This window comes from Cryptomeria japonica, chromosome 6, assembly GCF_030272615.1.
Source record: "Cryptomeria japonica chromosome 6, Sugi_1.0, whole genome shotgun sequence".
NCBI lineage: Eukaryota > Viridiplantae > Streptophyta > Pinopsida > Cupressales > Cupressaceae > Cryptomeria > Cryptomeria japonica.
The window spans coordinates 182,946,963-182,964,941 of record NC_081410.1 but is presented as its reverse complement, the minus strand read 5'-3'; the positions used below and the strand labels follow the sequence as shown (position 1 = coordinate 182,964,941).

General features: G+C 33.5%; 1 protein-coding gene across 1 annotated transcript in view; it reads right to left on the bottom strand.

Moving 5' to 3' along the window:
* Positions 1–3,811, bottom strand: part of LOC131077614 (hexokinase-1) — a 39,228-nt gene extending 35,417 nt beyond the window's left edge. Inside the window, exon 1 of the mRNA XM_058015143.2 lies at positions 3,061–3,811. Coding sequence (XP_057871126.2) covers positions 3,061–3,380 — 320 coding nt within the window. The 5' untranslated portion in view covers positions 3,381–3,811. The remainder of the gene's footprint in view (positions 1–3,060) is intronic.
* Between the last annotated feature and the right edge of the window lie 14,168 nt (positions 3,812–17,979).

Genomic DNA, 17,979 nt, shown 5'->3' with positions numbered 1-17,979 from the left:
GCCATGTGAATTTTTAACATAAAAGGTAAAGAATACCTCCAATAGTTACTGGTAAGCTCACCTAAAGGACACAGATATCAAGCAAAGAACTCCACCCTGAATTCTAGTTGAAGATAATTATAATAACAAAATTAGATATAAAAGGTACCAAGACTATCCTCATGAAGATTATACAAGGGTTTAAAGTAAGTATTAAATGTATTATTAAAGATTAAGAAAAAAGTAAAAAAAGTACTGAAATCATAGTCATTGATAGAAGATAATGAAAAACAATTAACAATATTGTTTTACTTGAGTTGAAGGTGGTCATATCAGGCCTGTATGATATAATGAGAAAAAAAAAAATAACTAGTAAAAACTAATGCAATCTCTTAAGGATATTAACGAGATATTCCTTTATTTTCCATTCCAAATGTAATAATTGCTGGTATGGAAGACTCTTTCATCAATTTAAGCATGTTCCCATTTAGTTACGTTATACAAGACCATGTTCTCGTATAAGGCCCTGTGAACCAGAAGAGTGGAAAGACAGAAAAAATACCCAAAAAGTAAAAGAATAACAGAGACTAGATTCCATTGCGATATAAATCCTTTGACATGAAAATGTTAAAATTAATTAAAGAAAAGAAAAATAAATGCCTAAAAACCTAGAAGAGCATCATAAGCTGAATCATTCTTACTGTGGCTTCTGATTCCTCTATTCTGGTTTTAGCTAAATACAAGATATTGTTTGGAGAACAAATTCAGAAGAGTTTTTCTTTTTCTTAAGATAAATGCAAGACCATATGTCCATTTCAAACGTAGACAATGAAACTGCAAAATAAATATAGGTTCTCCAAAACACCCTTAAGGCCATATTTGAACACAAAAGTACACAAGATTCACAGAATAAAAAATGTCCATTGGTCTCTTAGCACAACGAAGGTTTGCTAATAGCCCACTTGATTGGAAGAATTTACAGTACAGTGAAAAAGACAGTCACAAGGTTTCATAAATGGAATGACATCTGTAACCTACGTTACATGCTTAGATATTGAGAGTCATATATGATTTAGAGAAGTAAAAACTTCATACTAGGAAACCAGATACTTATGAATAAATTATTCATTTCTTGGCATTTGAATAATTATATTAACAGTATAGAAAATAAGATTTAATAATCTAAATACAGAATTTTAACAACGAAACAACCTAAATAACAACATACCTTTCTGATATGTACTCGTCCCAATGACTGGCTGAGATTTAATAAAGTCAGAATTGTCATGATCTTTTGAACAAATACCCAAAGACAGTATTTTTATGTGTATTTTTTTTCAAGTGATTCCAAGCAATGAAGTACCTATAATCCAGGACACCCATTTATCTAGTATAGTTTGTATGCTGCTCACATGCATAATAACATAATCAATTGTGTGTTGGATAAAGCTGATTACTAAATTTGGATTAGTACTAGATAGATATACTAACATAATTCTTTAACAGAAAAATAGATAATAGTTGCTATATTGTTGACAAGAAAGAAGTTACTTGCATTTTTTTTAACTAAACTAATATAGAAGACCAATTTCTACCATACGCGTTGACACAGAGAATTAACAATTAGTAATTCTAAATTTATATGTGCATAGAGAGACACCGAATGGAGAAGAAAGGATTCTGGAGATGTACATTTCAAAAAGAAAAGGCTGTTAGATTTCAGATTTGGATGCAGAGTCTACAAAATAATCTGTCAGAATCTAACGGTATTTACTATTAACTATTAAGTGTGGGAAAAGCACAGGTCCATAGACTCAGCTTAGAGCAATTACAACAAGACAAAAGACTCACAATTCAGTTCATGATTTCATTACTTCAGAAAGCTTGACACACGTAACTCGGAGGCAACAATCTGAGATTCTGAAGTACTAAATAGATTTCTTATTTTGACTTATGCCAAGTGGCAAAACTTGTATCTCAAACACCAAGTAATAGTTATTATAACGCCTGAGAAACGACTTGCAACCAATATAACATGCCATTATATATTCCATCTGTAAAGATTTTAAGAAAATGATCAATTAGTTGGCTCCAATTTTCAGCAAATTCAAGGGAGGATGCCAGCTTGTGCATGGAGTCCTTGTTTTGCATCTGTGTTGATTGAATAGAATATCAGCTCAAGGCAAATATTTAGGATTTCTATAAGATTATTTGCAATTTAAATCAACTCATTAATGGGAATATAACCAAATAAAGCAAATGGAGGACAGGATGGCTGGACATGGTTTCAAATCCTAGCGTTTCCGTGCCTCGTGAAACATAAACTGCTTTCTTAATCTTCTGTATAGTGCTGTACAAAAGAACGTTTTCAATTATTTAACATGAAAAAAGGAAAAACTAAGAGCACAGAAAATTACGCGTTTATCCTCTAGCTCCATTTCATGCCAGTTCAAGACAACATGAACTTAAAATAGGATTCAGATTTGCAAATTGTATGCCATCTCAGCAATGTCACCTTTATCCACTGTAAAAGGGTGCCTAGACATTTATTTTGTGTGAGCGGAGGAAAATTCTATTTGCAGCGTCTGAAATTTGAATCAAGATCCAAAACTAAATGATTGAAAAGAGGGCAATGTTAACAACACAAGAAATCAATACCGGTAACAAATTATGATAGGACCTGGGCTCGAATTATAACACATCCACAATACAAATTGAAACGTGAGTCTTGTGTATAATAACTGTTCAAAAATATTTTTCGAATTTTCACAAAGGCGTGCAGAAAATTAAAGATTTGCTCTATTTCCTTCCAAGCCAATAGCAGACAGTCGAAACTGAAAACAAGATCTGCAAGTTCTTTTTTTCTTATCTATAAAACTTATTTCTCTTTCTTCAGTAAATAATTTCTCGTATTTGCAGCGTAAATATATAGCTGAAAACAGAGAATCAAATAAAGAAGAAAGCTAACAACATCGAGATGTAAATCTTTCACAGGCAAATGTAAAGAGCGCAGGCAATTTCGCGAAATTCGATATGACCAACCAAAATTGGGCCATAATGCGAAGGCAAAAGAGCAAGTACCCTGTAGGCAAATTGTCGACATAGCTTATGATCATCTTGAGCTTGTTTCCAGTTTCCGAGGCCAAGCCAGCGTTCATCTCGACAATGACAGCGTCCGCCACCTGGATGAGCTTAGGCAGAGGAGTCCCACAATTTTCCTCCAACTCCCTTACAATACTCCATGCGCGTCTAAACTGACTGTTTTTCTGAGCTCGTCTTCTGACTATCAAGGCTGCCACCGCACATGCAGTGGCCGCGCACACCACCGCCGCTCCTACTTTCAACTTTGAATTCATTCTTGCAGAGACGACGCCTCCTGACCTCCAAACCCCAAAGATCATGAACTCCGCAGCGGCGCACACACCAGCCCAACGCTCCAAGATTGCATTTGTTTATATGGCTGCCCTTGGAAATAGAACGTGCGACCAGAAGCATACAAAACCCTGTGGTAAACAAAAGCTCGCGGAGTGTGAGATATTATGAACTAACAGACAAAAGGCAGCAAGACTCTGGTTAAGTGAGAGTCGCTCGAATTTCAATGCTAAATTTAGAAGCGGGACTACTTTTAGAGGAGCTGTGGACGCCTAGATCTAGCGCAATTTTGGCGGTGAACAACAAATTAACACTTGATCAAATATTTTGGTGCCTCGCAAAATGACAATAGATTTAGCTGGATTCCTTGTCCATTCATTGTAAGCTACGTCGCTAAATTATCTAAGCTTTAACGACGGGGAGGTCGCCAGGTCGACTCGCATGGGGTCCCCAGTTTGCACATGCGGCACTCTGAACATCGTCAGTTGTTGAAAGCATTTTGAGCCTCCCATCCCATGTAACGTGTGGAGTCTCCGTATTGGAGATTGTGCAAGGCTTTTTGGACCAATTCACGAGGACCCAAGTTCACCTTTTTGGACGCAACTAGTGACGTGGAATTTTAGGAGATTAGATTTTTCGGATTCAAATTTCAGTTATAGAAAAATCTGCCAACCAATGGTGTGCATGTGCATGATGGAGATTGGAGTCCATTAACAAAGCCTTCCTTGATTTGGTAAACAAGTGGAATACCAAAATTGCTTGGATCCATCTTGTGCGCCCTTTTGTCTCTCATGAAAGAGGAAAAGTTAAGGGAGAGCATCTTATAAGAGTGCATTCTAATTTTGCGTTTTTCAAAATTTTATGTGGATATTTTAGATTTATTTCAATTTTAATTTTGTAGAGTAGTTGATTTGTGAAATCTCTTATTTAAAAAAATGTTTTTTTATATTTATATGGTCAAATATGATGCCACACCAACGTGTATATTTGTGAAGATGTTCAAAATGGTCCCAAATTGTGATAAGACCGATATGTATGCACTAAGTTACGTTTATTTGTGCACTAACGTGGCATCACATGAGTGGTAACTTTTTGAATTTTAGAGGTACTTTTTTGGGGATAAGCATTGACATGACATTTTTAGGGTACCAATATTGGTCCCATTTTGTCCAAGTACCATAACATGCATTGGTCCCCTCTCACCTATTGCTCCCTCTCCCCTACCTTCCTTCCTTAGCTCAAAGAGAAAAATGTGAGGTTTGTCATTTTGGGTTATCACTAGCACTTCCATCGAAAGGAGGTGTAAGCGTTATCTCAATAGGAAAGTATTTGTAAGTTACATGGACTTATATAAAGTATTATGTTTATAATTTCCTAATATGATTTTGAGATACATACAATATTTTGTGAAACAATAAAAAAACATTTGAACTACATATTTTCTTATAGTTAATTGAAGGAAAGACTTGCAACATTTTTAATTGTGAAAGATGCCTTCCTTTCTTAGTTCAAAGAGAAAGATGTGTTAATTATTGAGGTTTGTCATTTTGGTTTATCACTAGCAATTTATCAAAAGGAGGTGTAAGCATTATCTCGATAGGAAAGTATTTGTAAGTTAATATACGATAGACTTATATTAAGTATTGTCTTTATAGTTGTTTAGTATGATTTGAGATACATACAATATTTTGTGTAACAATAGGAAAATATTTGAATTACATATTTGCTTATAGTTAATTGAAGGAAAGAGTTGCAACATATTCAATTGTGAAAGATACCTTCCTTTCTTAGTAAAAAAAGCTAGATGTGTTAATTATTGAGGTTTGTCATTTTGGTTTATCACTATCACTTTATTGAAAGGAAGTGTAAGCATTATCTCAATAGGAAAGTATTTATAAGTTAATATACAATGGAATTATATTAAGTATTGTCTTTTTAATTTTTTTAGTATATTTTGAGATACATACAATATTTTGTGAAACGATAGAAACATATTTGAATTACATATTTGCTTATAGTTAATTAAAGTAAAGATTTGCAACTTTTTCAATTGTGAATGATACCTTCCTTTGTTAGTTCAAAGAGAAAGATGTGTTATATTGAGGTTTTTCATTTTGGTGTATCATCGACACTTGCACTGAAAGGAGGTAAAAGGGTTATTGTGATAGGAAAGTATTTGTAAGTTAATATATGATGGACATATATTGTTTATTTGTTTATAATTTTTTAGTATGATTTTGAGATAGATACAATATTTTGTAAAACAATAGAAAAATGTTTAAATTACATATTTACTTATAGTAAACAATAGAAACAATGTTTGAATTACATATTTACTTATAGTTAATTGAAGAAAATATTTGCAAGATTTTCAATTATGAATAGTGTGTGAGCTTGAATTTCATCCTCATGCAATAAGTTAGTTTCACAAAATACAAATGGAAATGCATACAGGAAATCCAAATTCAACCAATGAAACTACATGAAGTACATATGAAATAAAAATGTTATTTTTACCTTCATGGTTTATGTCTCATTGTGTCCTAACTCCACTGTTCCTGGTTGCAGATGGTGTGCTCTCAGACAATGCATTGTTGGCTTCCAAGATGGCATATGAAGAATGGACTGATAACTTGTAGTTAATTGATACTATGATATGCAATGCTACATGATTATGCTAAATGATCATGCTATAATGCTATATGATATTTGCTATTTTGCTATTTGCTTCAAAACTAAAAACTCACGGATGTATATGATTAGCTTGCAAAATGCACTTGAAGTCTAACTTGAAGATTAACTCTCTCAACTGAAGCTTTGGATTTTATAGACTTTGAGAGGATTAGATGATGTGGCTTAGATCAATGGTCATGATTAGATCAACAAATTTGGATGGCTGTGAGCAAAGGTGAAAGTTGAGAGAAAGGGGGAAGGAGAAGACAATTGTCACTCATCTCACCTTGATTGGGTTGCTAACTAAGAGAATCTAGGAATGGTTGGAGGAAATTTAGGCATGAGAGGACAAGTGGAGTCAAGTTCTTCCTAAGATGTAGAGGGTGTTGGAGAGGATATAGAAAATGGTTATGAAATATGTGTACGTACACAATTTCATTAATTTTGAAAGTTGAAGATAAATGATGAATTAATATTTAATAAATATTAATTTCTTTAGCCACATGTTCGATGAGTTGGCAAAGGGAAGATGAAGTGGAGATGAAGGGTGGGTTGGAAAAGAATTAAATAATTTAAGAAATTATTTAATATTTGAGACTATAGGATAGGAGAATAACTATTAAATATTGGATATTTAATTGTTTGGAGGAGATAATTAAATATTAGATATTTAATTAACTTGGTTAAAAGGATTAACTAAATATTAGTTATTTAATTAATTAGAAGAATAGGATAGATGAATTAATTAATAAAATATTAATTAATAGAAAGACATGAAAATGAATTAAATAAATTAATCTTTTCAAATTAACTATTTAATAGAAGAATAATTATTAAATAAATATAAAATATTTATTTAATTGCTCATAGCCAATTTTATGTGTATACATTTTGCCCCTCTTTGAAATAATGTCAAGACAACATTGTTTCAAAGATTAAATCAAGTCTCGATAATGTGCCTGATGGAGATAAAAATCTTGATTGTGTGCCCCTAGATACTGATTTTTGGATATTGATTTGATGATGATGCCCCCTCGAGAGATCATTTGTGTATTAAAGACATGGATGATCTCTTGATAGAAGAAGAATGTTATATGAAAGATAGATGAGTGAATAGATTGCAGATTGATAAGATTGATTAGATTGATAAGATTGATTGGATTGAGATCAAGTCTTATTTCAGGAAGGACACATCCCGTATAAGATAAAAGATGATCACAATGTCTGGTTTTAGGAAAGATACATCCTGTATAAGACATGACAGATGATCAAAACGTCTAGTTTCAAGAAAGATATATTCTGTGTAAGACATGATAAATGATCAAAACGTCTGGTTTCAGGAAAGATACATCTTGTATAAGACTTGATAGATGATAGTTGAATGAATGATGAAGATATTAAATTAAAGAATGATTCCATTGGATGATGATGCTAGTGTAGGTGTTGCAGGTGATCTAGGTGTTAGACCCACAGGCTCGAGAGCTAGTCATGATTCTTGACTTGATTTGTATTGATGAGGCAGTTGTACTTTTGATCTGATATCATTGTATACTTGGACTTTTATTGTTTTATGATGATCTATACATAGACACGGACTCTATATGATGATGATCTTTATTATGCATGTTATTCTATTTGATGATGATGATGTTGCTTTATATGATGATTATATGGATGCATGATTAGATGGATGATGATATTTATGCATGCAGTGATTAGATGGATGCAATGATTATATGTTTTTGTATTTTTATTTTTGGTTGTGGATGCAAATGAAAATGATTATTATCTTTAAATGATGCAAATGCAATGATCTATATGAAATGCAAATGAATGATTGATTTGCTTTTGATGATGATGCAAATGATCTATATGAAATATTTTTGTATTTTTATTTTGTAATGTTTATAATGATTATGAATCTAAGTGCAAAGATGCAACTAAATGATCTTAAATGAAATGATAATGCAAACTATAATGATGATACACTATATGAATAAAAATGCACTTAATTGAATGCAAATTAATCTAATGATAAAATGCAACTAAATGAAATGGATAATGATTAAAATGATTCTTAAAAAAATGAATGCACCTATAATGATTAAATGCAAATTGTTTTTGTTTGTCCAAGTATACTCAATCTTTATTTACGATCGTTGATCTGTTAATGAAATGATATGCTTATAATGCAACTGACCATAAATGCTTATAATGTAGATGAATAATGAGCTAATTAAATGATCTAACTAAAAATGATACTACCATTCTTCATATGCTATCTTGTAACAATGCTTTGATTTCATCATCAAGCTTTAAAATGTTGTAAGAAAATACAAGCAATTTGACATAATGATTCAAGATGACCTGAGTATTCCTTACATGGATTTTGATATAACAAGTTAATACAAGCAACTTGTTATAATGGATCAAGTTGACCTGAGTATTGCTTGCAGAACAGACAAGGAGTATCTCCTTTCATGCATGACTTGGAACGTCCTCCTTGATCTTTTGTTGATCATATCCTGAGACAAGTTCATACCGTAGTAAGAGATAAACCACAGACAACAATCAAAGAAAATAATCATGCCCCATCATAGCTTCTCTAGTCATGGACATTGTTGAGTCGCATAGAGTACATGATTAGCAATAAAATCAAGATATAAACACCGAATCTTGTATGTCATTCACATGTTCTAATGGTCATTAACTGATATAATCATCTTAATGAATGATCTTTGATAATCCTTTATAGCTTGCTGGTTGATTCTTCATTTTCTAAGTTTGACGATTCAGTTGTTATGAAATGCCTTGATTTTTGTTGCTTTGTTGCTCGTTATCTGTTTCAAAATCCTAGGTGTTTTTGGATTTTCTAAGTTTTTCGAATGTTTTGGGATTTTTAAAGATTCAAAAGATCACCTTATCAAAAAGGAATTAGGATTTTTACCCCAGTGGAAACAAAAATTTATTATGGATGTATGAATTGATCAAGATCCAAACCATGACAGGAATATAAATGCAGATTATTGATTCTTATAAGATTTAGGACAATGACTATGACAAGTATGTCAAAGATTGAACTATTGGTAAGCTGCTTATTTCCTATGAAATGGTTCAGAGCAATGGATGCAAAAGATGGAATGAATAAGCTAGGATATGATGGAAGTGATAGATTGGATATGATGACGTGGATAGGTGCACAAAGTGATCTCATAGATGGAGGATCTCACTTTTTAGATAACGTCTGTTTACCAGGTTTTAACCACTTGTTTTTATTGCACATTTTGATTTATTTTTCTGATTTTTTCTGTCTTTCCTGATTTTTGAGAGATGAAACATGTCCTGCCATCAATTGATAAAGATAAGACTACCCAGAACAGAATCCAACAGTCATATTGATTTATGCCATTGTTTTGATTTGTTCGATGATTGATAAGAATGTCTGGTTGCAAAGAGTGAGTACCCCATGTAAGACTGATCTATCTGGTTTTGAGTGTACCTATCCCTGTATAAGACACGTTGATGTTGATAGATTTCGAGTGATGAATTGATTAACAAGACATGTGATCAGTTTGATTGCAGTATTTGATAAGCACAAAAGCTAAAAATCACTTTGATGATTAGATTTAATGTGTTTGATGCACATGTATGATGAAATAAGGACTTGTTTGATTGATTTGATTGATCGATCGATTGATTGATTGATTGATGTTGTTGGATAAACTGATTTGATAGATTGATTTGATTGCTTGATTGATTGATTGATTTGATTTGATAGATTTGATTACTTGATTGATTGATTGATTGATTGATTGATTGATTGATTGCTTGATTTGATAGATTTGATTAGCTCTAAGAAACCGATTTAGTTTCTAATGCAAGAGCTTAGCAGGGTTTTGATTGAACTCAGTGATTGATAGAAAACCATGATTGATAGGTTTTAAAAAATGATTTGATAGCTTAAATTGCTTCAATTTGATTTGATAGATTTGATGATTGATGATTGATTCGGTTTGATTTGATAGATTTGATTGGCTCTAAGAAACCAATTTAGTCTCTAATGCAAGAGCCTAGCAGAGTTTTGATTGAACTCAGTGATTGATAGAAAACCATGATTGATACGTTTTAAAAAATGATTTGATAGCTTAAGTTGCTTCAATTTGATTTGATAGATTTGATAATTGATGATTGATTCAGTTTGATTGCAGACTTTGATATTTTTCTTATTGTTGATTTGATGGATGGGCCATGCACTCATGCTTTGATTTTCAATTTTGTTATTTTTTTTTAGTTTTTGGACATTTTTATTTTTTGAGCTTTTTAGATTAGAAGAAAGATGTATTTGGTTTCCCCAATGTATAGCAAGACAAGGAATGGATGAATTGTTGAGTTGAAGATGAATGGGTGAAATATGGAGGTAGCTTATGAGGAGACACATCAAGAGATTTTTTTGAAATCATGTTTTTGTCCTTAGTTTTGATCAAGATCAAGGATGGAAAAGGGGATATGGATGGAGATAGGATATGGATAGGAGAAACAAGATCATAGGTAGTGATACATGATGGAAGAAATGAATAGTTAGGATAGATGGTATAGATTAGCATGAAGCAAGATCATAGATAGCACTGAATGAACTTAGATAGAGTAATGGATACTAGAGGAAGGATAATGGGAGATGTGGTATGAATAATAGAGTGGATGGAACTTTGACCCTAAGTATAGAGGTCTCCATTTGTAAAGAGGTGATATGTAAGATTGTCACAATATTTAGCACCACCTGAATAAGTGTTCATGAACTTTTCAAAGATAGAGACCCAACCCACACTTAGAACCTCTGGAAAATTCAACCAAACATATCTAGAAACTAGGAAGTAGACTCAAAAGGGAAGAAGAATCCCAAACTGGATCAAGGTACTTAGTCTTTGATTACTCATGTGTGTGCAGTTGGGTTCATTCTGGCTCATATGATCATTGTAATCTTTAGAATCCAACGTGGCTAGCTACATGAGTTACCTTGACTTCAAAAGCATAATGGATAGCGCCTCGCTGCCAAAAAATGTCCATAGCTCCAATGAGGTTATCATTGTAATATCATAAATATTGCTCCATTGCTAGCTAGGCATCCATAGCCCCAATGGAGTTACTCGCATTTCCCATAGCCAAGCTTTTGATATTTCATTTTTTTTTCTTTTAGATATTTCTTTTCTTGATCATGCTTTGGATCTTTTGATATTGTCTTTTTCTTTTCCTATTTTGATTGCATTGGCTTGTAAGTAATGAAACTTACATGGGTCTGATAATTACAGTGGCACTGAAGTAAGATTTTAGATTTTTCACTAGCCATGTCTTCGACTAAGAGATCATAATGATTTAGAGCAATTGATTAAGTGTATGAGATGTAGTAATCAAAAGATGTCGATACAAGGTTACGATAATTGGTTCTTTTCTAGATTGAGTGTGTATCCTAACCAAAAGATAATGTTAAAGAGGAACCACCTCAAATTCTGAAGTGTGTCATGAATAGATATCTAGGAAATGGACTGAACATGAGATTCACGCATGGGCAAGCATGTGACAAAATGACACAAATGCCTATTTCATAGATGATGAATTTATGCAAAGGATTGAATGAAAGGGATGGAAGGATAGAAAAGAGGTGTTGGATAATAGATAGAATGTTTGAAGATTTGTGCGAGGATAGATGTAAATGTATTCAAGATGAGTGTTGGTACACAACTTAAGAAGTGATGAAGAGATGGAGGAAAATTTAATTTTGGCACATAAGAACCCAAATGCGTTCCTTTGTTGATCTTTCTTATGGATCATTTGAGGTGATGGAATGGTGGATGGATGGAAGTAAGGACCCAAGATGGATGGAAGGGATGGAGAGTTTGAATTTGGAAGGAAAGGACCTAAAATGGATTTGGAGGATGAAGAGTTTGACTTTGGAATGAAAGGACCTAAAATGGATTTGGTTCCAAAAGGACCTAAAATGGATTTGGAGGATGAAGAGATTGAGTTTGGAACGAAAGGACCTAAAATGGATTTGGAGGATAAAGAGATTGAATTTGGAATGAAAGGACCTGAAATAGATTTGGAGGATAAAGAGTTTTCTTGATCTTGATCTTGACTTGGAGTAGGATCATTTGAGTTTGTGTTTTTCTCTTGATTTTGAATTAGATTATTGAAGGAGATGGAAGGGCTATCATGCTCTTGCTTAGGAGATGGATGTTGAATGGGACTCTGCTCTTGAGATAAAAGGGAATCATCATGGATGGAATACCAAAATTTTAGGGGATCATCATAAGATTCTTGATTGGTAGGATCTTGATAAAAAATGGGATTAGATTGGAGAGCCATGATATCTTGATCTTGATTTAGGCTAGGACTCATTTCCTTAAATAAGCTTCTTCTTTTTCAAGAAACAAGAGATGGTCATATGAGTGATCAAAGTTTCAGTTTAGATAGGTTGATGTTGTTGATTTGATGGCTACTTTGTTTGGGATACTCAAGCTCACTAAGTCGAATAGAGGGTTTGTTCAATAGGACCCTATGACAAAGCACATCAAATGATATGTATAAAGTCTCTTGATATGGAAACTTGATTTGACTAACTTGAATACCTAGCTAGGTGTTGTTGTCGTTGAGAAAGTTGGATGATATACTCTTGATCACTTGGTTTGATCCGGTGTTTCAAATGTTGGAAAGCCTTTGTATTACCCTTTTGATCATTTTTTTTTCAGCAATTTGTTGGATTTTTGCTCACTCGTAGATGATAATCTTCTTCAATTTTTGACCATTTGGAACATGTTATAGAAATAGAAGACACAATGTTTAATAAACAAAATGCACAAGCAAGTACAAATCTTATGGTAGGCTGAGACAATAGTTGTTGAATCTCACGTGAGGTTTCCCTCGAGGCTACGCTATTCAAAGAAGATATTTAGATGCTTGACCCCACTGGCTCCACCCTCGGCACTCACTTCTTCGAGGCAGCCAAGCACTAGTTTCCATGAAAACTCCTCATGGCAAACTTTATATCTCTACTAGGAACCGTATGTATGTGAGAGCCGCTTCAGAGGTTCGACCTCCTACGCCAACAACTAGAAGGATTTTGGCAACTAGTACAAGTGGTTTTTAGTAAAGGCTTCCAGTCATGTGGCCATACATGCGGCACTTTCAGCTCTATAAATACAAAAGGTTCCCAACCTATAGAGGTTACGCTCCAAAGGGTTTATGGGGAAACATAGTGTCGGTATGAACTTATCAGCACATGTTGCTTGTGACTTTCATCACAAATACGATTTATTTATAGTGGATTGGAAGGACTCAGTATTAGCCCGTTTCCACTTTAGGTCATTCCCCTCTCACTAGCCCCCTCAAGGCAGCTCAGGAAGGCGGGCCCTCTAAAGGATTTAATTGCTTGAATGTAAAGAAAGCGTAAAAGAGTGCATTTGGCTTTTTGGTCACCCAATTAAGGGGAGAGCATATACCTACCACTTTTGAGACATGGAATACAAGTGTTCTTTTTAACCTTTTCAAAGCAATTGTTGGCTAAGTCCTATTTGGAGATGTTGCTCCAACAAGCATGGTGTTCATTTTAGCCTTTTTAAAAGTCTATGTGCAACTATTTTAGAGAAAATACCAAAAATGCAAGTTGCATATTGTCAATTCATCCTCTTAGTTAAACTAGATGAACAAGATACGATATATTACTTCCCAAATGAAAACTTTTAATTAGCTAGATGATAAAATGCATAAAATTTGCCTTAAATGCCATCCTGCACATGCATGTTAGTAATCTGAAAAATCTGATTTCTTGGACATTCGGACCTGCAAGAAAATTTTGTTAGTTTTATAAATAGAAGCGCTAATCTAACATATGTGGTATCTTTTTGCTCAAAAGTGCTAACCTGCAGATCAAAAGCGCTAACCTAGACTACAAAAGCGCTACTATGTGGATACAAAAGCACAATTTCCTTGACATATGCACTAACCTAAGACATAAATTCGCGAACCTATAATGCAAATGCATAGAATTTAAGACAGAAGTGATAACCTACATGACATATGCGCTAACCTATGATGCAAATGAGTAGTTTTTCAGACAAAAGCGCTAACCTACATGACATATGCGCTAACCTATGATGTAAATGCGCTAACCTGTCGAATAAAAGCACTGTCAGAATTCACACATGTGTGAATCTCCATTACAAATGCGTTAATTTCACTTTTTGCGAGATTTTTAAAGGTATATGCGAGGACCATGAACCCCACGGTGGGCACCAAAATGTGCGAGCTTGAATTTCATCCACATGCAATAAGTTAGTTTCACAAAATACAAATGGAAATGCATACAGGAAATCCAAATTCAACCAATGAAACTACATGAAGTACATATGAAATAAACATGCTATTTTTACCTTCATGGTTTATGTCTCATTGTGTCCTAACTCCACTGTTCTTGGTTGCAGATGGTGTGCTCTCAGACAATGCATTGTTGGCTTCTAAGATGGCATATGAAAAATGGACTGATAACTTGTAGTTAACTGATACTATGATATGCAATGCTACATGATTATGCTAAATGATTATGCTATAATGCTATATGATATTTGCTATTTTGTTATTTGCTTCAAAACTAAAAACTCACAGATGCATATGATTAGCTTGCAAAATGCACTTGAAGTCTAACTTAAAGATTAACTCTCTCAACTGAAGCTCTGGATTTTATAGACATTGAGAGGATTAGATGATGTGGCTTAGATCAATAGTCATGATCAGATCTACAGATTTGGATGGCTATGAGCAAAGGTGAAGGTTGAGAGAAAGGGGGAAGGAGAAGACAAGTGTCACTCATCTCACCTTGACTGGGTTGCTGACTGAGAGAATCTAGGAATGGTTGGAGTAAATTTAGGCATGAGAGGACAAGTGGACTCAAGTCCTTCCTAAGATGTAGAGGGTGTTGGAGAGGATATAGGAAATGGTTATGAAATATGTGTACGTACACAATTTTCATTAATTTTGGAAGTTGAAGATAAATGATAAATTAATATTTAATAAATATTAATTTCTTTAGCCACATTTTTGATAAGTTGGCAAAGGGAAGATGAAGTGGAGATGGAGGGTGAGTTGGAAAAGAAATTATTTAATATTTGAGACTATAGGATAGGAGAATAACTATTAAATATTGGATATTTAATTGTTTGGAGGAGATAATTAAATATTAGATATTTAATTAACTTGGTTAAAAGGATTAATTAAATATTAGATATTTAATTAATTAGAAGAATAGGATAGATGAATTAATTAATAAAATATTAATTAATAGAAAGACATGAAAATGAATTAAATAAATTAATCTTTTCAAATTAACTATTTAATAGAAGAATAATTATTAAATAAATATTAATTATTTATTTAATTGCTCATAGCCAATTTTATGTGTATACATTTTGCCCCTCTTTGAAATAATGTCAAGACAACATTGTTTCAAAGATTAAATCAAGTCTGGATAATGTGCTTGATGGAGATAAAAATCTTGATTGTGTGCCCCAAATACTGATTTTTGGATATTGATTTGATGATGATGCCCCCTCGAGAGATCATTTGTGTATTAAAGACATGGATGATCTCTCAATAGAAGAAGAATGTTATATGAAAGATAGATGAGTGAATAGATTGCAGATTGATAAGATTGATTAGATTGATAAGATTGATTGGATTGAGATCAAGTCTGATTTCAGGAAGGACACATCCCATATAAGACAAAAGATGATCAAAATGTCTGGTTTTAGGAAAGATACATCCTTTATAAGATATGATAGATGATCAAAACGTCTAGTTTCAGGAAAGATACATCCTCTGTAAGACATGATAAATGATCAAAACGTTTGGTTTCAGGAATGATACATCTTGTATAAGACTTGATAGATGATAGTTGAATGAATGATGAAGATATGAAATTAAAGAATGGTTCCATTGGATGATGATGCTAGTGCAGGTGTTGTAGGTGATCCAAGTGTTAGATCCACAGGCTCGAGAGGCAGTCATGATTCTTGACTTGATTTGTATTGATGAGGCAGTTGTACTTTTGATCTGATATCATTGTATACTTGGACTTTTATTGTTTTATGATGATCTATACATAGACACAGACTCTCTATGATGATGATCTTTATTATGCATGTTATTCTATTTGATGATGATGATGCTTTATATGATGATTATATGGATGTATGATTAGATGGATGATGATATTTATGCATGCAGTGATTAGATGGATGCAATGATTATATGTTTTTGTATTTTTATTTTTGGTTTTGGATGCAAATGAAAATGATTATTATCTTTAAATGATGCAAATTCAATGATCTATATGGAATGCAAATGAATGATCGATTTGCTTTTGATGATGATGCAAATGATCTATATGAAATGTTTTTGTATTTTTATTTTGTAATGTTTATAATGATTATGAATCTAAGTGCAAAGATGAAACTAAATGATCTTAAATGAAATGATAATGCAAACTATAATGATGATACACTATATGAATAAAAATGCACTTAATTGAGTGCAAATTAATGTAATGATAAAATGCAACTTAGATTTGACAGTAGAACAAGGGTCACTATTTAGGATCCTTCTAAGGAGTGAGCCCTAGATTCATTCAAGCCTAGAGGTGATTTGAGTGAAGATGTAAGATTAACTACCTACCAAGAATTTATGAGTGATGATGATCCACACAAGGGAGTTGAAACATTGTGTTATCAGATGTTTGACAGATCATATAGAAAGAACCAGAGGTATCAATTTTGATGAACTAGGTTATAAAGAAGGACAAAATTGAAAGATGAGGCTCTGAAGGCTGCAAATCAACAATTTGCTACAATTACTCTAGGGATAGGAAGGGAGATTGTGGAGAAAAGTGGAATGCTCCTTTTGGAGGGACGGGGCATCTCCTCTGCCATTGTTTTTTATGAATTGAGGAGGAGACATGACAGAGATTTGGATTCAATGGATCCAAACAAAGGGATAAGGTACTATCAGGAGCGTTATTTTATGATCATCTCGATCAACTTATTATTTGGTGCCTTCACAAGGTCACAAAGAAGCCTAGCATAAGCCGTGAGATTGACCAATTGTTTGGAGGTATGTTAGTCAAGAGAGTGTCTGACACTTCCATCATAGAGGCAATAGGCCTCAATTTGAATGTGGCAAAGTTTTCTCATAAGGTGTCTTTAAAGACAAAAGATGAGATCACAATCTTGAGGGAAAAGGTAAGTACAATAGAAGAACAATTAGGGATAGTACCGACATACACACCCCCAAGTAGGATTGAGAATGTGTCTGATGAGAGCATTGGGCTGAGAGATGATTTGGCTCAAGCTATATTGGAAATTGTTGATCTGAGAAATGAAAGGGATATCCTAAAAGTGGATGCCTTGCAGACAAAAAGGTAAGTGAAGGTGAATATGGCAAGATTATTACTACAATCAAGAATCAATGAAATATTGGAGCATGAAGATGCAACATTGGATGAGCATAAAGAATTGTTAAGTTTTTCTCAGGAACATTTGAGTTGGCAGCACTTTATAGCTTTCTCATTGTCACATATGTGCAAAGTGATTGCAATATTGTAAATTTCATTGATTAGACCTCTCCCAAGTTTTCTACATATTATAGTAGAGAGTTTTAAGGCCAAGTTTGAAGAGACAAAGCAACTCTTCACTATTCATAGGATATACACATGGAGAATCAACAATGAACTTAGAGCCTGCCAATGCCTAATCACTAGCCATATGCCCACCTTGTTTGATAGGGAAAGAAGCAAGACAGAGGGAAAGAGGGTATTAAGGTCAAAAACATAATGGATAGATGACATCAGAACACTCTATAATCAAATTTTTTCTGATGTTACTTCAGATTATGCGCTGCTTGACAAGAAGCTAG